This window comes from Ursus americanus, chromosome 18, assembly GCF_024610735.1.
Source record: "Ursus americanus isolate L20-20 chromosome 18, mUrsAme1.1.p, whole genome shotgun sequence".
NCBI lineage: Eukaryota > Metazoa > Chordata > Mammalia > Carnivora > Ursidae > Ursus > Ursus americanus.
In genome coordinates, this window is record NC_142144.1 from 12,426,754 (window position 1) to 12,448,393 (window position 21,640).

A 21,640-nucleotide genomic window follows, 5' to 3' on the forward strand; every position below is an offset into this window, starting at 1 on the left:
GGACTTGGAAAGCTGGTGAGCTGAATGGAGGAGGCGGTTAATCTTTCTGGCGAGGGTAGGAATTTCCATCCCCAGCTTCTCCTTTTGAAAGAAAGAGGTTCAAGGAAGGAGTGAGGGAGAAGGCATCGCTCGAGCATTACTCATTACTCGGCAGATCCACACAGGTAGTCTCATCCTGGTCCCTGCCACTACCGCAGCCCGACACAGAGGAAAAGAGCAACGCTTTGATAAATGTCAACTGGAATAGAGCAATCAGCTGAAAGCCATTTGCTGAGCTGTCTGACTGCCCTGGGCTCGAGGTTTTCCTTTATTCATTTATCATGATATACAGCTTTGGCCAACATACACACAGGAGAGAAATTGTTGACATGTGGGACCCAAGTACAGAAAATCTTTCATTTTCCATCCCTCCCAACCCCGTCTGTTCACCAAATAAGTTTTTGTTTATTTAAAGACTACAGAGGATTTGGCTGTTAAGAACCAAATGCCTTTGGAGTGGAGTTACAACATAATTTATCATTTCCTCTGTTTATTAAAAAATCCTGCATCTTTGAGAAGCACATTTGCTGTGAGTGGGGGATTTCGGCCACTCACGAGAGACTGCTGCAATGCCCCCGCCATGTGGCTTACCCCAAAAAAGGCTCCTTGATTGCTATGTCTGTCCCCGTTCTTCCCGCAGCTGACTTCTGATCGTGTGATGGCTACTCAGGGCTGGGGAGTGGGGTCGGACTGAGGACAGGTAAGCGGGGTGGGAGATTCATTCTCGACCTGACTCTGACCTTGAACCCCCCCCTGGCCACGTACACTGTGCTCTACCAGTATAAGCAGAGGGCGAAGAGCAGACCTCCCGCGAGGGACGGGATCTGAGAGGAGTCAGACAGTGAAGAGAAGTTGGATGCTATTTTGAAGGAGTGCAGCCAGGCCCCGTGGCGGCCCAAGCAGATTCCACTCTAAAGGCAGACATCTGGCAAAACTAGAATGAACTCCCCATCTTCCACCCGAGACATTTTGGATAATGTCTTAGTCCAGCATGCCGCGCACCCCTCAGAGACAGAGGTCACGTCTTACCCATTTTTGCATTCCCAGCATGTAGCACGGTACCTGGCATGCAGTCGGCGCTCACTAAATGTTTATGCAGCGAGCTGAACGCGAGCTTTAGATCAGGCCTCCGTCTGAATCCCAGCTCTGCGGGCTTGCTAGCTGTGTAACCCTGGGCAAGAAATTTGACCTCTTGAGCTCCTCCCTCTCTGCAAAATGAGTCTGACAATGAATAACGAAACCTTTTGTCACTTACTAGGCTTGCTGCTTTGCGGAAGTTATCTAATATTGTCAGCTGTCAGTTTTCCTATTTATAAAATGAAGACACTACCCATCTCGCAAGTTCACCAGGAAGATGAAAGATACTGCCTAGAACTGTGCCTAGCTCATGATGGCTGTATTATGAATGAGAGAATGAAAAGAGAAGAAAAGGAAAGAGAAAAGAAAGGAAAGGAAAGGAAAAGAAAAAGAAAAGAAAAAAGAGAAAAAGAAAGGAAAAGAAAATTACTGGAGGAAAAAACCCTTACTTAACCCAGTACCCAAAGATAAGCCACAACAAACCACTTGTCTGTCAACAGGCAGGCCCTGGGGGAAGGTATCTCATTTCCAAGTAAATGTTGAGGACAAAGGCAAGAGTGGAAAAGGACAGAGTGATGGTGTTCTGACTGGAAAGAAAGAAAAAGCCGCCAGAATTCGCTGAGCAGCTACTCCGTACAATTCATTTACAGCACATTTGAACGCCTACTGTGTTCCAGGCGTTATGCCAAGTTCTGAGGATAATGAAGATATACAGACTGATTATCGAAAAGCATAGTGAAGGTTCAGTTAAAAGCAGTGGACAGTCCTGAGAGCCAATAACAGCAGTCCTCGGCTGGGGGAAAAGGGAAGACTTCCTGGAGGAGGGGATACCCAAGCTGAGGCCTGAAGGATGGACAGGACTGGCCGGTAGGTCAGCAGGGGCAGAATGGTCCAGGCAGAGGGAAGAGCATGTGTGAGGATGACTCAGAGGCCAAAGTATCGTTCTGGTGGCTTTACATACAGGTCCTTCGAGAACATGAATCCAGACCCACTCTATCCATTGCTTTGTGGTGGTTTTTCTTCCCCATTTATTTTGATTTTGTTCTTAGGTAAAAATGGGCTTCTAGCAAAGGGATCCAGTCACAGGTGAAGGCCCACATCAGCCCAGAGTTCAAAGTTGGGCACAGGGCCCAACTAACTGAAAAGGAGGCTCCTGAGACAAGAAACTGGCAGTGCTGAGGCAGCCAACAGTCCTAGTATCTTGGCAATGTCATGATCAGGGCAAATGCCCTAAGTAGAGGCCATCTGTCACAGCAGATACTCTCCGAGGGCCGCCCGTGGCAGAGAGCCAGAGCAGAATGGGGTGGACAGGAAACAGGAGGAAGAAAACGCACTAGAAGTCTGAGCCTCACGAAGACTGCCAGCTGCATGGTGACAGCCTTCTGTGTGGACAGAGAAGAGAGGGCCCATCTGCCACCCATGGGATCCACCAGAAACTGGGCTCTGGAGTACTGCTGCCCCGGGCGGGCTCTCATCCGAGGAGCTCTCTGGTCTTCACTGCCAGATGCCTGTCCAGCTCTGCAACGGTGTCGTCGGCCATTTGGCTGATCTGCAGGAACACAAAATGAGACAGCCCGATGACTGGGGCTGGGGAAGGGTAGGGGGACAAACATTCCCAGACTGCGAAAGTTCTCTGGGAAATAGCGATGGTGACAGAAGCTCATATTATTTAGTCCCACCCAGGCACTGTGCTAAGAACTTTATATACACACTCTTACTGATTGCCAGCAGCAGCCCCATGAGATAGATACTATCATTTTGTCCATTTCACAGATGAGGAAACTGAGGCAGTTAGATCCCGTCAGGATACACAGCTGAAAGTAGCAATGACAAAATTTAATCCCCAGTAGTCTGATTCCACAGCCCAAGATTCTTAACTATTATTATAGAATACAGGGAAGCCGGCCTTATCGGTCACTTACTGACCCTCTAGAATTTCCTCAGACCTTGCTGTATAAAGCCCTCATACTAATTGATAAGACTATTAAGATCCCAGTAGTCAAGCAGAAAAAAAAAGTCTTGAGAAAAGAAGAAATACATCTGGTTAACAAACATGGAAAATTCAACAGACACTGAAGAAATGCAAATTAAAACAAGATATAATTCAGTTATCGTAGTTAACAAAGTTTGATGTTGTAGTTTTTAATTATAATATTCAATGCCAGAAAGCTATGGTAAAATGGATAAGCTCATATATCAATGATAGGAATTCAAATTGATGCAAATGTCCACACCATTTTTTAACCCCCCCCCCCCAAATCTCTCAACTGGGAAATTACCACATGGATGGAATCTGAAAAAAATTTCTAAAGTTCCATATGCAAAGATATTTATCTAGGCTTTATTATTTTTTAAAAAGATTTTTTATTTGCTTATTCATGAGAGACGGGAGGCAGGGCAGAGGCAGAGGGAGAAGCAGGACCCCGGGATCATGACCTGAGCTGAAGGCAGATGCTTAACTGACTGAGCCACTCAGGTGCTCATAGGCTTTTTTTATTTTAAGATTTATTTATTTATTTTAGAGAGAGAGTGGGGAGCAGAGGGAGAGACAGTCTCAAGCAGACCCCACACTGAGCGTGGAGCCTGACGCAGGCCTCAATCTCACGACCCTGAGATCACAACCCGAGCCCAAACCAATCACGACCGCAGCCGAAACCAAGAGTCGGATATTTAACTGACTGTGCCACCCAGGTGCCCCTTTCTAGGCTTTCTTTTCAATAATGAAAAATCAGCAGGGCGCCTGGGTGGCTCAGTCGTTAAGTGTCTGCCTTCGGTTCAGGGCATGATCCCGGGGTCCTGGGTCCTCCACTGGGAGCCTGCTTCTTCGTCTCCCACTCCCCCTGCTTGTGTTCCCTCTCTCACTGGCTGTCTCTCTCTGTCAAATAAATAAGTAAAATCTTTAAAAAAAATGAAAAAATCAGAAAATCTAAAGTGATAGAACAGGGAAGTAGTTGAATACATATACCCATTAAAAATGGCTACGATTATCTACTTCTTATGGAAAGGGTACAAATATGAATAACATTCCAGCACATATTTCTGAAGTGTTTGAATGTTTACACCAAGTATGGATTGCTTTTGTAATCAGAAAAAAAGAAATAACGTGTCAAGACATTCTTTATAATATCATGGGAAAATGCTCATGTTACCTTTAGAGTTAAAGAAAAAGCAGGATACAGAATTGTGCAAATACATAGTAGAAATGATCTCAAGTATGTAAAAAATGGATATTTCTTAAAAATGGAAGGAAACGTGAAAATATTAATAGTGTTTATCGTTCAGTGATGGGAAGATAGGCAATATATTATCCCTGTCCCCACCTGTCCCATCTTGCAAAAGACCAAGTATATAGCAAGTGCTCAGGAAATAGTTACTAAATGAATAATTATTAAAGTTTTCTGTGTTTTTCTATATTTTCCAAATTTTCAAAAATAAACATGTACTAAGAGTGAGAAACGAAATACAATACAATTTAATAAGCACTGCAGCTTCCCTCCCACGTCTAAAAGGGACCATAAGACAGGAAGCCTTGAAGTATGGTGCCCGGGACCCGTGTGCTCAGCAGCACGCCGGCTGTTTGACATCTTCATTTGCAGACCACAGGACTTGGCCAAGAACTAGGAACTAAATGCATTGGAAAGGGTAGAAACGAAAAAGGATTTGGAGCAATTGGTCCCAGGCGGGGAGACAACCAGGCTCTCACCATAGCAACAACTGCACATTTTGTAGCCGGGGAAAGCACGGCTTCGGGGGCTGCTGGAAGAGCGGCTGGGCTCAGAACGGCTGCTCGGTCCCTCCTCCCTCCGCCACGGACTCTTCAGATGCTGCTGCCCCCGCGCAGAGCAGCTGCCTTGCGTGGCGGGTGGCATGATGCCCAGCAGCACTCCCTCCAGCAAGCCTACTCAGGAAAAATGGCGCAAGGGCAGTTTGGGGACAGGAAGCGGGACTGGGGAGAGGAAGAGTGCCTAAGATAACAGTGTGATAATGTGGGTGCTGGGTTAAATTCTCAGTGGGGTGACAATGTGTAAGTCGCGGAATCTCAGTTTCCTCATCTATCAAATGGGGATGCCGGTCCCTTCCTCCGAGAGTAGTTGTGCGGGTTGACCGTGTTCGTGCATATGCAAGCACGGTTTAAACTGCTTATTTGCTATGCAAATGCTGCTTGTGCTACTCTGATTTTTTTTTTTTCAAAGATTTTATTTATTTATGTGAGAGAGAGACAGCCAGCGAGAGAGGGAACACAGCAGGGGAGAGGGAGAGGAAGAAGCAGGCTCCCAGCCGAGGAGCCCGATGTGGGACTCGATCCCGCATCGCCAGGATCACCCCCTGAGCCGAAGGCAGACGCCCAACGACTGTGCTACCCAGGCGCCCCGCTACTCTGATTTTTATTATCACTTCCTGACTTCTTCTCAAATTAATCAATTAATGAAAATATTTGCTAACTTTCTACCAAATTGTAGGCACAAAGTGCCCTTGGGGACAGTCTGCCTGCAAGTTCATCTTTTCCATCTTCCTCAGACTTTTTAAATGATGATGATGAACATGGGGCACCTGGGTGGCTCAGTCGGTTGAGTGTCCAACTCTGGATTTTGGCTCAGGTCCTGATCTCAGGGTCACGAGACTGAGCCCTGACTCAGGCTCTGTACTCAGCGGGGAGTCTGCTTGAGATTCTCTTTCTCCCTCTCCCTCTGCTCCTCCCCATTTGCACATGCACTCTCTCTCTCCATCTAAAATAAATTTAAAAATCTTTAAAAAAAATAATAAAGTACAATAAAATAATGATGATTCACAGCAATGACAACAGCACCAACAACGGCTCCCTCTTCCCGAGAACTACTACGTGTCAGGCACTGGGCTAAAAACTTTATATGCATTATTTCACATAATCCGCAAAACCTGTGAAATGCTGTTACTATGTCCCTTTAAGACATTGTGAACATTTAACTATTTCACCTGACAGTTGCACAGTGATTCATGGTCTGCAAAGGGGTTTTGTCCAAATCCAACATCCACACAGAACTTCTATAAGGCAGGTGAGACAGGAATTATCCCCATTTTACAGAGGAGTAAACCAAGGCATAAAATGTTAACTAATCTGCCCAAGGTCATGTTAAAAAGTCAGTGGTGTGACTGAGCCAGGAACTCACCCACCCGGGTTGCCGGTTTGGTGCTGCTAGTCGGTCCAAGGCGTCCCCAGCACCTGGCCTAGTCCTTCCTCACTCCAGGCCAGCTGTGTGAGGGTCATTCCGACAGCCAATCCCAGCCCCATATTTGGAGTCAAAGGGTGGGGAAAGGAATGGGACGGACAAACAGGGCGGCCACCTACTGAGGACCGAGAACCACACCAGCCACTTTTAAGTATGTGTGTCCTTTGGTCCTCTCACCCACCCTGCGAGATAAGCACCCCTCCTTCCACTTTACAGACGAGGAGACGGAAGCTCAAAAAGGTGAAGCCATTTGCTAACCTTCACAGCCGAGAAGTGAAAGAGCTGGGATTTGAACCAGTCAGGCCTGCCGGACTCCACAGCAAGAGCCCTTTCCATTTTAATCTGCTGCCTCATAGAGGCCATATCATCATCATCATCACATTTGCTCCCTTGTCGTTCAGGAAAGTGAAAGGCGGAGACAGGAAAGGGGAAGGCCAGAGCCCAGAGCGCACTGAGGGGGCAGGCGGGGGGCAAGTCAGCCTCCCTGAGGCCAGCACACCCACTGCCTCACCCAGTCCAGCCTCCCCGCCTGCTTGCCCGTTGGCCAGGAGCCCTTCCCTCCTTCAGCCCGCTAGCACCCAGCTTCACTTCAGAGCGGCACGGCTTCTCAGAAAAAGGCAGCAGTGAAAGGATCTTGGCCGGATTTACTGGTGGTTTCTGCCAAGCGCTTTAATGCTCAGCAGGCCCATTTATAGTAAACTGCGGCAAAGGTGAAACAGCAGGCTGGCAGATGTCCGAGTCCCGAGCGCGTAGGCCCTGGTCCTTCCTCAGCAGAGCTGGCCTGGGCTGTGGGCTGGGAAGCTGGGGGTGCGTGTGTTGGGGGGGGGTCAGATGTGACTGTAGGGACAGAATCTATAACTCAATCCCTTCATTTTTATACACCAAAGAAGAAACATTTTTATAATATAGTTTTTAAAAAATCGGACCTCAAAAGAATTTTGGAACATTAAAAATCCCACAAAGAATAATGTTGAAATTGTTCATAATCCCAATGCCTGAAATGACCACCATTAACGTCCTCAAGTGGATAAGCTGCCAATCTTTTGTTTTTTAAGATTTTATTTTATTTTTATTTATTTTTTTAAAGATTTTATTTATTTATTTGACAGAGAGAGACAGCCTGCGAGAGAGGGAACACAAGCAGGGGGAGTGGGAGAGGAAGAAGCAGGCTCCTAGCGGAGGAGCCCGATGTGGGACTCGATCCCAGAACGCCAGGATCACGCCCTGAGCCGAAGGCAGACGCCTAATGACTGTGCCACCCAGGTGCCCCTAAGATTTTATTTTTAAGTAATCTCTACAACCAACGTGGGGCTCGAACTCACAACCCCAAGATCAAGAGCCACGTGCTCTACTGACTGAGCCAACCAGGCACTCCTAAGCTGCCAATACTTTTATGTATATGAAAATTTTCATTATAAAAATGGAATCATATTATAATATTGTTGTGTAAACTACCTTAAAAAAATAAATTCCAAAAGAAACTTACCATGCCTGCAAAATATTTTTTTAAAGATTTTATTTATTTATTTGAGAGAGAGCATGAGTGGGGACAGAGGGAGAGGGGAAGCAGACTCCCTGCTGAGTAGGGAGCCAGACATGGGGCTCAATCCCAGGACCCGTGGATCATGACCTGAGCCGAAAGCAGACGCTTAACCAACTGAGCCACCCAGGTGCCTCTGCAAAATATATTTTTTTAAAGATTTGAGAGAAAGAGTGCAGAGAGCAGGCACACAGGGAGAGGTAGACAGTCTCAAGCAGGCCCCACGCTGAGTGCAGAGCCCAACGCGGGGCTTGATCTCACAACCCTGAGATCACTACCTGAGCCAAAACCAAGACTAGGACGCTTAATCGACTACGTGACCCAGGTGCCTTGCAAAATATTTCTATAACTGTCTCTGTATAGATTCCAGTAAATGGATGTAAAACAATTTATCTTCCCACTGTCAGAAATTTAGACAGTTTCTAATTTTCTACTATTATATATAATACATCAACTGACACCTCTGTAGGTGACATTCTTGACAATGTATTTTGGATACATTCTTAAGCCTCTGAGTCAGAAATGTATGGATCTGAGTCAGAAATGTATGGATTTTAGGGGCACCTGGGTGGCACAGCGGTTAAGCGTCTGCCTTCAGCTCAGGGCGTGATCCCGGCGTTATGGGATCAAGCCCCACATCAGGCTCCTCCGCTATGAGCCTGCTTCTTCCTCTCCCACTCCCCCTGCTTGTGTTCCCTCTCTCGCTGGCTGTCTCTATCTCTGTGAAATAAATAAATAAAATCTTTAAAAAAAAAAAGAAATGTATAGATTTTGGTATATACTTCTATATTATCCTTTAGAAAGGTTGTATAGATTTATACAAAAAAGAACTTAATCTTTTCTGTGGAGTGTAGAAGTAAAAGCAATACTTCCAAGATCAGCATTTCAAGCTTGCATTAAAAATTCTGGGTTCAAATGTTAGGGAATAGAAAAGGCAAAATTATTAAGAAATACGCATATTCTTGGGGTGCCTGGGTAGCGCGGTCGTTAAGCGTCTGCCTTCGGCTCAGGGCGTGATCCCGGCATTCCAGGATCAAGTCCCACATCGGTCTCCTCCGCGAGGAGCCTGCTTCTTCCTCTCCCACTCCCCTGCTCTGTTCCCGCTCTCTCTGGCTGTCTCTCTGTCACATAAATAAATAAAATCTTAAAAAAAAAAAAAAGAAATATGCATATTCTAAAACCTTTGCAAGTGATTTAGGCAGTACATACCAGGAATCTTAAGAATATGCATTCCCTTTGTGCAATAACTCCACAATTGGGACTCTATCCTAGGGAAACCATCTCAACAAAGACTTATGTACAAAAATATTCACTGTAACCTTATTTATAACAAAAAAGTTTAAACAAACTAAATGTCCAACAAGAGGCTTGTGAAAATGAATTATGGTATAACACAAGACGGACTATTTTCCAACCATCAGAAATGGCTGTTTACAGTTTTTTAAGACACAAGAAAATGCTAATGGTTTTAATGCTAAACAGAAAATAAAAAGCCGAGTACAAAACCATATGCACACTGCATATTCAGTCATGTTAAAAACTATGTAGTTAAAAAAAAAGAGGGAAAGAAGAAATACTCCAAAATGTTAAGAGCAGTTGCTTCTGCAATGTGGGTTTATGGTGTGAATTTCCCCCCATTTCTTTTAAAACAGTCTTCTGAGCTCGCTGCGTTTTCTACAGTGAGCATACATTACTTGGATAATCAGGCACAAAGTAAACAAATTTTAAAATATTCTGATAAAACAACAATCAGCCCCCTGCCTCGCTTATTTAAAAAACAAAAACAAAACCCACATACCCTAAACTCCAGCTTAGTGCCTTCTGCCAAGGAAAAAGAACAGATATAAAGGGCGTACAAGGCTGTCCCAAGATTTTCTCACTCCACTTTCAACCATACGACAGGAAAGGCAGTTAGTAACAGTAATGGTAAGAACTCATCTTTAATTGATAATATCTTAAATAATAAAGATTATTGCGCTGGATATGTTATGTACATGACTGTGATCTTTTCTCTTGTAATATTACACATGTCCTCACAGAGATAGCGTGCAGGTCTGCACCAGAACGTTAACAATGGTCATCTCTGAGTGATGAAATTTCAATTACTTCCTTCTTAATTAAAAAAAAAAATTTACACTAACGTGTATAGCTTAGTATCGGAAAAAACTAATAAAGTTATTTTCATTTTGAAAAATAATAACAATCAACAGTAATAAGCACTGGAGAAACTAATCTGAAGAGGAAGGTGAAAAGCCAGGTGCTAATGTGAAGGCTTCTAGCAAAGTCCTTGTCAAGTGGGTTTGATCAAGAGTACTGCTTCTCCGATCATTCCTCCCTTTTTGGGGAATGTGGGCTCTGGTCCCTGAGGCAGAGGCCCTGTCTTGCTGAGTGAGGAGTACCTGGAATGTTCATGAGGTCCACGGGCTTACCATGAAGAAGCAAGGGAAGGGTCAAGTGTTGACTGCAGAGATGGACTTTCCTGGGGATGGACAAGGAGCTGGCCCAGCTGGGGCCAAGGACAGACTCCTATAAGGCCTGACTGGAGCTCAGAAAAGGCCAGCCTAACCTAGGAACCTCTTTTAGCTGACGTAGGGCAAGAGGAGGGCACACAGAAGACAAGAAGGGAGCTCTGAGGGTCCAGGTGTCAGACACTCTAATGGTTCTTCTAGCATGTCAGGGCAACCCTGTAAGGCAGGAATTACAAACCCCTTTTTACAGAACAAATGGACTTCAAGGAGTCAAGTCACGTCCCCAAGGTCACAGGACATCAAGTGCAGAACAAGCTAGACCTAACTCTGGTACCATCACAAGGACACACCGTCACGCTTCTAGGTCATTAGTTACCATCTGTGTCTGCTTTTGCAGATTTATCTGGGGAGCTTTTTAAAAAATATACATTCCTGGGGAGACCTACTAAAAATCAGTAAATGCAGCAGCAGAGCCCAGGCATCCATCTGAAATTTTTTCCTGGGTGATTGTTAGGGCTGGCCTACAACTGGCATTCTAACTGCTGGGCCAGGAGAAGGGGAGCACTTAGTCAATTTACGGCCTCCTCCAGATGACCCTCTAACAGCGCTCACGCTCCCTGCCTCCAGCCTCTTCCCTCCTGACTCCCCATCCTGCCCACACTCCTGTTCAATCTTTCTAAAATAATGCTTTTGTGGTGGATGCAGAGGCTTTGAGCAAGCCCTTTATATTACGCTAAACACTATTCTCTTTCTTAAATACTGGTAAATTCGTCTTCCTATCTTCAATCCACTGGTACCACTCAGGTTCAGGCCACCATTTCCTGGATGGATTTCCACAACAGCCTCCCTGCCTCCACGCTTGATCCTTAAAATCTGTTTTTCACCCAGCCACCATAGTCATCTTTCATAAACACAGATGTGCTCTCCCCACTGTCTGGGAAAAAGTCTTTCTAGGGACTTAATGTATCAGAATCACCTGGGGAGCATTTAAAAATGCAGATCTGCAGGTCCCACCCCAGACTCACTGACTCAATCTCTGGGCGTGGGGCCCCAGAAACCTGTATTTTTATAAGCTCCTTAAGTGATCGTGATGCTGTGGCAGATTCAATTACTGTTCAACAAATCTTCACGCCCTCCTTCAGACCTCCACAAATATATATGTTTCTCTGGCCCAGTGATACCGGGCTTGGCCCGTGGGACGTGCTTGGCCAGTGGGACGTGCCAAGAGCAGGTGCTTCCAAATGTCCTTAATTGGCTGGGCTTATGCTGTTGAGAAGATGTCCTGGGGGGACATTTGGGTGGCTCAGTTGGTTAAGCGTCTGCTTCAGCTCAGATCGTGACCAGGGTCCTGGGATCGAGTCATGCATCGGGATCTTTGCACAGCGGGGAGCCTGCTTCTCACTCTGCCTGCTGCTCTCCCTGCTTATGCTCTCTCTCTGACAAATAAGTAAAAAAATTCTGAAAAGAAACGAAACGAAACGAAACGAAACGAAACGAAAAGATGTCCTGGGAGCTAGTTGACTCAAAAAGACTGAGGGATAGAGAAAGCAGACTTGAACCCAATCCAGCATCTGGAGCCAAGCCCACGAAGCCCAGCCTAGACCAGCGACTCCCCAGCTGACCCACAGAAATGAGACTAAGAAATAAAGCCTGATATTGTCAATCGCTGGGTTTTGAGGTGGTCCGTCACGCAGCACTATCGTGGCCACAGACGGCCGACAGAGCGGCACGGCCAGCGTGGGAGTGTCTCTGCAGCGGAAGCTGCTCGGCCTGGTCTCCAAGCCCTGCTATGAACCGGCTGCTGTGCTAGCCATCCCGAGCCTCAGCCAGCGCTCCCGCCGCAATGACCACCCGTGTCACGTTCTTTCACACAGCACCCCTTTGCACGTGTACTTCCACCTGCCCGCAGTCTCTCATTATTTCCCTGCAGTTTATTCAAGTGCCGCTGCTCGGCGCAGTAAGAACACGGCTAAGTCCTCACCTCCCGGCACCCAGACAAGCCACCACATGCACGAGAGCGCCAGCATCCAAGCTCTGAAGGTGGTCTGCCTGCGCTGGGATCCATTTCTAACTGACCAGCCGTGTGACTCTGAGCGAGTTATTTAGCTTCTTTGAACCTCAGCTTCCTCGGGACCTCCTTCACAACTCTGTAGCAACAAGGATAAACGAAATGACAGAAAGTGTTCAGCACGGAGCCTGGAACACAGCAAAGAGTCAACAGCGTCTTCTCTTCCTCCACATTCCCAGGGCTAAGCCAGAACAGAGACTCGGCCGATCCTCATCACGCCAAGGAAAGAATCAGGGGTATTCGGTTTTAGTCTTCCTCTCTCAGACACAAACAGGTGGTTCCCTGGGTCAGACACACAAGTACTACATCTGGTGGCAACAGTACCTGTTTCTCTATGAGCCTAATGGTGTCCTCCGAGACCTTGTCCTTTGATTTCTTCAGCTTATTCATTGCATTGGTACGAACTTTCCGTAAGGAATCCTTGGCCTTGTTGGTGTTCTGTTTGGCCAGTTTCGCCAGCATTTCCCTGTGTTCCCTGGTTACCCTGATTAAAAACAAACAAACAAAACAGACCATTCAACAGAATCATCCCACATGTTAGCTCCCAGCTGAGGATTTAACATCACCCTGTCCACCAGCTCAGCAGTTAGCAGCTTTGCTCTCCATCGGTGATGATGCTATGCCCAGGGGTGTGCTCGGGGCCCAGTGAAGCTCCTGGGGAGTAGGTGAGGACAGCCCCTAGCAGGACTGCTTAAAAGCCTGAGCCAGGGGTCCTGGCCACACCACTTACTACATGCATCACTGACTTGTGTCCTCAGAGTTCCCATCTGTAAAATGGGGATGGAGTGACGTGATAAGAAACAGTGCACGTAAACTGTTTAGCGCTGACCCTGGCCCATGTTAAGGGCTCAACGAAAGGGAGCAATTGTTAGCTCTAACTCTACCCCCTTCTCTGCCACTAAAGATGTAGTGCAAATGAACGGATGATGCTACAGAAATTGCACCATTCAATCTCTAAACCACCCGAAACAAGTTCAGTAGCAATCTCCGAATCTTACGATTATAAGCAAAAGTGACCAAGACGCAACATGAGTCCCAACACGTGAGAACCGCCGCACAGTTAACTTGCCCAAAGAAGCCCTGAGAGGGTCTGGCACGTCTGAGTGCTTACTGAACGTCAGCTATTTCCACCGATCCCCTGCTCATCGTATCACCACCATGAGCACCCGGAGGGCCTCCGACGCACCCGGCCACAAGCACTTTCCAAGCTGGCCTTTACAACTACACGAGGCACTTACTGTTACTCTTATTTTACCTTTACTCATCACAACCCAGCAAAGTAACCCCGCGAGTTTGCTCTGCCTTTGTTTCTTGGTCCTCTACACAGTGAGGGCCGACTCACCCAGCACAACCAGGCTCGGGCACGAGGGAGCCCCGGTGCACACGGACCGAGCTCTGTTCGGCTCTTAGGGAGCTCAGCCAGGGAGAGAGGCAAGAAGAGACACGGGGCAGTGGGAGCGCGGGCAGTGCTGCGGTCAGGGAAGCGGAGAAGTACAAGGTGCCGCAGGAGCACAAAAGCAGCTCCACTCACTGGCCTGGAACTGTCTGAGCTCGGGCAGGCGGCGAGTAATAATAATAACCCCGAAAGGCGGGCATCTCCGGGTCTGCTCACTAGTGTCCTGGTTCTTAAGTCTTTCCAGTAGGAAGGCATTTTTTCCTCTCCCCTCTAAGGGGAGAGGGGACTTCGCTTTGGTCAAAGAAACGTGAGCAGAAAGGAGGGGTGTCACCTCGGGGCAGGAGCTGTGGGCTCCACCACGTTCATTTCTGTGGGCTGCGATACAAGCGGAGACACAGCTTCCATCAGCGTGGGCCCCAGAGCGACCCGGATAAACTGCGCCCATCGTGCAGCCTGGTCAAGAAGCAGATCGCTGGGCTAAGCCCCAGAGGCTTGGGGGTTGCCTGTTACTACAGCATAACCCATCTCGTCCTGACGAATACACACACGAGGATCTGAAGAAGGAGTGCGGGCGGCCCGCGCTGGCACGGCAAGGGGGGCTTCCAGGAGGCAGAAAGAGCACATACAGAGGCTTTAAGCTGCAAAGAGACCAAGTTTCATTTGAGGAATAACTGGAGCACAGATAACAAGAGAGTGACAAGAAAAGAGTCTGGAAAGCCGTGTCATGGAGGGTCTTGCAAGATCATGAGCCCCATTTTACAGATGAAGAAAACGAGGCCCAGGAAGTTTGGGCCAAACCCAGGCTGACCTGAATCAAACGGCAACAGTCTTAGTATGACAAAACTCCTCTGCCCCCTGGGTCCTGAAATGGACATCACTGGCAGCGGTTCCTGACCCTCAAATCAGTGTGGTTCTTGCTTGGTAAGGACGAGCCCACATTCTGGGTATATGTCCCATGTGAAGCAGTGACAAGTGAGTGTTAAAAGATTTAGTGGCATCTACCTGCTATTTTTCTCCCTGACAGGATGAGAAAAAAAAATTAAAGACTTTTGAGAAAAGATGAGCTCTGAAGACAAAGCGGACGGCTGCATTACAAATCCATCCCTCTGGATTCAGCTATTTGAAGGTATTCTCGAAATAGAAATGATCCTGATTACTGCCATTATTAAGCCCGTCTCTGCCAGGTGAGTACTTAAGTACCGCACCTCACAGACCCTCGCAACGACTCTTCCAGCTGGATTCTCACCCCCACATCTTCCAAGGAGGAAATTGAGGCGCACAGATGCTGAGCAACTTCCACATGGGCCTGAGCGACAGGACTGGGATTCAAATCCAGATCTCTCCGGCCTGTGTGCTTCCCCTCCTCTGTGCTGCCCACCCCTGGTAATCTATTTCAAATAAATTCTGCACTGCTGCCATCACTTCTGCTTCCAGGCAGAAAGCTTTTCAAAGTCAGTAATACGAATCTTGGGACTGAAAAGGACAAACCCACCATGTCAGGAGTTTAGGGATTTGGATCAGATCTTGTTACTTTTATGGTTTTTAATTCATTGGACAAAAATCATGCTGACATGTTTAGGTCTCTTTTTTGTTCTGCCAAAGCATATGTCAGTACAAGGAAGGAACAGGAAAATTAAAACTTGATCCACTGATTCAAAAAACTTAATCCCGATGAAATACTAGGAGGGGCAGAAAATAAATGAATCTAAGTCTGTAAGAAACCTCTTAAACTTCTCTAAAGAGAGCTATTTCAATCTTATATTTCATATATAATTTGAAATAGGTAATCCCACTGTTTAGACAACCTTTCAGAAAATAAAAAATTTTATCTAATGAACTTGCTTTTCACTACGTTGTTACATTTACATTTTACATGAAGAAAAAAACCTATCTTTTTAAAACTATATAAATTGGGACTCAAAGAAATCTTAGGAGTAAAAGGCTGTATAAAGAAAACAAAATCATAATATATGTAAATTGGCTTTAATACAACGTATTATTTTGTATTTATTAATATAAATGTGACATTAGTATACTATCAACACCAGACAGTTTCTACACATTAAAGGATCCAATTATTGACAGTGACAAAAACATTTCGGTTTAAGGATGCAAGTACAGAGGCAATAATCAAAGGAAACGGAGAGCAGAATGGGGGGACGGGGCGGGCAAAAGGAGGGCTGAGAGGAAGGGAATATGCGTGCTGGTTCAGGGTGTTGGGCTGACCGGTATCTCAAAAACAAGTTCACAAGCACCTGGGGTGATGCAAAGGCACTGGCCTGAGGTCAGCCAGACCCGCTGCATTCCTCTATCACTCGGAAGCTGAGTATCCTCGGGCAAGCTACTTAATCTCTGAGCGTCAGATTCCTCATCTCTTTTTTTTATAATAATATTTTTTTATTATATTATGTTAGTCACCATACAGTACATTCTAGTTTTTGATGTAAAGTTCCATGATTCATTACTTGCGTCTTCATCTCTAAAGGGAAGATAATAAAAACACCTCACAGGGTGACGGGGAGAAGCAGACACAACACATATATGAAGTACCAATAAAGACAGCAGCATATAGTAGCCTTGAATAAATGATAACGATTATGAATGTTTTAATCAAATACACCTAATTACTTCCTCATGAAACAATGAGGGCACATCTGTTTTAGAAAAGAAACACACTATATTATGGAAATATTTTAATTCCTTTCCAAACCAGTGATTAATACATCTGATCATCTCCATCTCGCATTCATGGGCTTCTCTGAGCACACGCTCGTTTGTTCTCAGGCTCCTGCACTCAGCCGGTTGGCTCTGCGCACCCGCTCTGTACTCGGCGTGCATTCGCTCATCAAGCGCTGGCTGAGTCCCCTGAGTTCTGTGCCAGATCCCGGGCCAGGCTGAGGAGCTTCGGAGAGAAGGCAGGCCTGGTCCAGCTGCCCCAGAGGCTCAGCCCAGTGGTGGAGACAAACGTGTCAGCCACTACTGAGAAAGAGCGTGAGTGCCACTGGGGCAGAGGGATGGGCCTTCCACAGGAGGAACAAGCAGAAAAGTACAACTCATTCTGCCTCTAGATTTGGAAAATGCCTTGGAAGCATTCTGGTCCGCTGCAGAAGAGAGCAGAGGGCACTTCAGGCAGAAGCACCATTGTGGGGAAGGACCTAATAGCAGGAGGGCCGGAGGCTGCAAAGGTCAAATTTCTTCTGCAGACATGGAGTTTTCAAATTCTTCTTTAGCCACAAAACTCTGGCTTTCAAGAAAACCAAGGCAGAGGCTCCATGTATCAATGTATAAAACAAATGAAAAGAGAGCTCTTCCAGTGAATGCGGGGAAGGGCGCTCGGGGAGAGGTGTGCTCTACCCCAGGCTTACAAAGGGTACCCCACCTTCACTCTCCTCTCCTTCTGGGCCTACCACTAGCTAGCTGAGGGACCTCAAGCAAGTTGTTTCAACTCTCTGGGCCTTGGTCTTCTCATCTAGAAACAGAAATTAAAATCAAACAAACAAAAAAACCCAGCATCTACCTTTCAGAGTTCTTGTGAGGATTCCACGAGAGAACACGTGGACCGGACACAGCACAACAGCCTGGTAGAGAACAAACAATCAGGGAATGCCAGCTGCCTTTGCTGCTGCTGTTTACGTGCTGGCACTCACTGAGGCAGCTTCCAAGAATGAAGAGCTTATTCCTGGAGGGTTTTATCAACAGAGAAATGACAGGGCAAACAATCGACGCTCCAGCAAGATGACTTTTTGAGATCCTACTAGGAATTTAACAGCTTGTGTACATTTTATAATCCAAATGGTCCCAGCATGTAGCCCTGAAATTTTCTCTTTTCAGTACTAAGTCATTCATTTAGTTTATAGTTTCATTTAACAGCTGTTTACTGGGCACATATTATGTGCCAGCCCAATGCCAGACAAGAGGCATGTAGCACTAAACACATGAGTCTACTGTCTGGCAAGGAAGGCAGTCGTTAAACAAACACTTGTATATCTGATCAATAAGTTACAGCTGTAACAAGCACAATAAAGACATGTAGAGGTCTATGAAAATAATGAGCGGGGGAGGGGAGTCTGACCGAGGTCCCCTGTGGGGCTCCAGGAACAAAATGTGGGGACATGTCAACTAAGTGATATTTGAATTAAGATGTGTAAGAGTGGTGGGGCGCCTGGGTGGCTCAATTGGTTAAGCGTCTGCTTTTGGCTCCCACATTGGGCTCCCTGCTCAGTGGGGAGTCTGCTTCTCCCTCTGCCTGCCGCTCCCTCTGCTTGTGCTCTCTCTCTGTGTCAAATAAATAAATCTTAAAAAAAAAAAAAAAGAGGGCACACATTAAAAAAAAAAAAGCTGTGTAAGAGTAGAGGGGCTGGGGGAGGTCGTTTCCACCTGCGGGAATAGTCTGTGTAAAGTAAAGATGTCTTTTCAGGTCGAAGGCGGGTACTGCTCTCTGAGGGACTGAAAAAAGCAGTGAGGCTGAGGACAGAAAGAGGAAAAAGACTATCCCAAAGTTCGAGGCTGGCGAGCCTGGCGAGCACAAGAGTATGCACACAAGCCATTCAACGTCACACTGAGGCTTCGTAGGTCCGTCGGCAAGCAATCAGACACACGAGCGGTACAGACACACAGCGCAACTGCATTCAGTCTTGAAAGGGAAGGAAATCTGACACATGCGATAGTGTGGATGAATCCCGAAAACATTATGCTAAGTGAGATAACCCAGACTCAAAAGGACAAATACAGTAGAATTCCACTTTCTACGAAGTACCTAGAATAGTCAAGTTCATAGGGACAGAAAGCAGAATAGCAATTTCCTGAGGCTCACTGGGGGGTTAAGGGATGGGAAGTTACTGTTTAATGGGTATAGACTTTAAGTTTTGCAAAATGAAAAAGGGTTCTGGAGATGGTTGCACAACAATGTAAATGTACTCAATGTCACTAAACCATACATTTTTAAATAATGGTAAATTTTTTTATGTATATCTTACCACGATAAAAAAGTTTAAAAGAGTCCTAGCAGACTGTTCCTAAGAACAACATGGAGTCCCGTGAGTTTGAGTGAGGCCCGGGAAACATGATCGGATTTGTATTCTGTGTAGATAGCAATGTACAAACGAGATCTAAGCTCCTGGCCAAAGTCTACCCAAGAGCCGCTGGGCAGGCAGATGGGAAGCTGTGGACCCGCCCTGTAACAGCTTCTTGGCTGGATGATGAAGACAGCAGCCTTTTCCGCTAGGGTCAGAGAGCCTCCCAGCATAAGGCCGGGGTTTTGGCTGAGCTGGCAGGGTCACACTTTGTTTGTACATACTCTACCAGGCAGGTCTTCCAGTAACATCCTGGATGGGGGCCTTCCTGCAAAATTCCTTGAGCATGTTCCCATGAACAATAAGCAGAGGGCATGCCCTGATGGTAACTCGCACAGCAGAGAATCCCCCAGACTGCAACGATACTTCCTATTGTTTCACTGAGAATGGGACACATGTACAAAGCTATTCACCAGGTGTATATCAGAGGAAGCTATGCTCCGCGTGGGCAGTTACAGTAAAACCCAGTTATGAAAAGTCAGACACTCAACTTCAAAAGGATCGCTGGTTACTTAGAGGGGACTTTAAAAGGTGGAAAAAACATGCTGCAAAGCCAAGCAGACCTAAGTTGGAATCGCCCCGCTCTGCTACTTCTTCGCTTCAGAGCTGTAAGCATGCTATTCAACTTCTCCAAACTGGTTCTTCGTGTATCAAGTGGCAGCAAGAATGTCACTGAGGGGGCAGAAGCCAGTATTCGATGAAACGGTGGTGGTAGGGGCTTGGCACGCCGCCGTGTGCGCACTACAGCAGCTCCCTGCCGGGTGGCCGCGTTCTTTACCACAGGCTCTTAGCACAGGCTCTCCCGGGCTTGGGGATACTAACAGGAAGTGAATGGCGAGGGAGAAAAGCGTCAAAAGCATTTAGTGGCTTGAGCTCGGGCTGCTGAGTGGATGGTAAGCAGAGAGGGAAAGAACGGGGACAGAGGAGAGTGGGTGGTGGGGACGGTGGAGGCATGCGCTCTCCTCCAGCAGCTGAGGGGCACAGGCTGCGGGAGAAGGAAGCTGCACTTCCAGGGAACGTCCCATCAAAACACATCTCTGACAGCTCCACGGAGCCAAAGCTTGCCACCTCCTCGCCGGCTTCTGGGACACTTCCCCCCAGTAGGAGCATCAGCCTGCAATCAGCAGCAGACACATGCCCGACTTCATTGTTCGCTGGCGGGCGCTGCCCGCTGCCTTGGGGCCACTGGCCCTGAAGGAAATGTTTTTGTTTGTGTAGCCCAGCCAGACTTCCTATGCTTCTAGGTATACAATTTCCCCCTCCCCTCTTTCCTCACCCCCACCACCCCCAGCTCACCAGCCTGTTGTACACATACTAATGTCTCATAAAGACATTAGGTGTCCCTTTAGCCCAAAGGAAATCATACCCACACTTTGTAGGCACTTCTACTACCCGCAGTCACTTTAGTTCTCTCTAGGGACAGAACTGGCCACTGCTTTCAGACGACGGTCCTGTGACTCTAAACGGCCTGGCTAAGCCAGACACATCATGCTGAAATACAGCCCAGCAGGATGGAGAGATAAAGGAGGCTGAGGTCAGGGCTCACATCTCCACGTTCTTAGCAGAGTGACCTTGATGAAGTCAGCTGACTTCTTCCCTATCGTTGGAGCAGGACGGAAACCCAAGTCCAAAGATGAGTGCAGGTAACTTCCCTCAGATCTCATGTACAGGAGAAAGAACAGAGGTTTGGTGGTGAAGGCAGACTTGGTTTCCAATCCCGGCTCTGCCCCCTACGAGCTGGGTGACTGGGCACAAGTAACTTGTCCTCTCTGAATTGGGAAGACATCTAGCAAAGCACTTGGGAGAACAGTCCCTGACGCCAGACTACTGGGGTTTGAGGCTCAGATCTCTCATGTCTTAGCCGTGTGGCCCTGGGCAGGTAATTTTACCTCTTTGCCTCAGTTTTTCCATCTGTCAAATGTGTATAACACCATGAACTTAATGGGACTGTTGTAAGGATCCAAAGTTAATACATGTGTGGCACATAGTAAATGTGCTCAATAAATATTATCTGTTAATATTTCCTCAACCGTCAAATGAAGGGGGAGTAATAAATATGTCCCGTTTCTTCCACAGTGAGTGTTAGGGGCAAATGAGCAGATGGTTAAAGGGCTCTGCCTGTGTACATATTAACTATTTAAAAGCTACCAATGCTACCAGTAATAAAAATACTGTCTCCTGCTAATGGAGAGCACAGCAGAAGGGGGTCCAAGCCCTGGCTCTGAGAAAGACTGCCTGCTTTTCCACTTACTAACTGTGTGACTCTGGGCACAAGGAACCCCATTCCCCTAGGACTCAGCTTCTTCAGCTGTAAAAGAGGGGTAATAATATACCTGCCTCAAAGGACTGTTATGACTATATTAGTGAATACAAATAGCATCTAGTATAGCAGTGAGCATACAGTAAGTGCTTGTATTCCTTTATTCCATAAACACTGATGGCATTTTTGCATTTTTACTACATGCAAGGCTCTATTCCAGGGCTAGGGATACAGCCATGAACAAAACTGATAGAGTAACTCCTATCCATGTTATAGTGAAAGAGAGAAACGAGTAAGTATATAAAATGAAATGTGAGTGCTATGAAGAAAATAAAACACCACAATGAAATACGGAAGAATCTAAATATTGTCACACTAAGGGCCCGCCTGCGTTTACCCAGACATCTGACTTGCATGCCATCTGCTCCCCTTCAATAATAATGATACCTAATGTCTGCAGAGCTCTTTCCCCATGCCAGGGCCTGAGCTGATGCACTCTCCGTGCATTAGCTC

The 21,640-nt window shown here is 46.7% G+C and overlaps 1 protein-coding gene across 4 annotated transcripts in view; it reads right to left on the bottom strand.

Annotated features, from left to right (window-relative positions):
* Positions 1-360: 360 nt before the first annotated feature.
* The window catches only part of MRRF (mitochondrial ribosome recycling factor), a 54,733-nt gene continuing 33,453 nt past the window's right edge, over positions 361-21,640 (bottom strand). For all 4 annotated transcript variants that reach the window (XM_087869391.1, XM_045791013.2, XM_045791014.2 and 1 more), the window contains 2 exons: positions 12,724-12,883; positions 361-2,665 (listed from right to left, as the gene is read on the bottom strand). In XM_087869391.1, the coding sequence (XP_087725517.1) occupies positions 2,588-2,665; positions 12,724-12,883 (238 nt within the window). In that variant the 3' untranslated portion in view covers positions 361-2,587. The remainder of the gene's footprint in view (positions 2,666-12,723; positions 12,884-21,640) is intronic.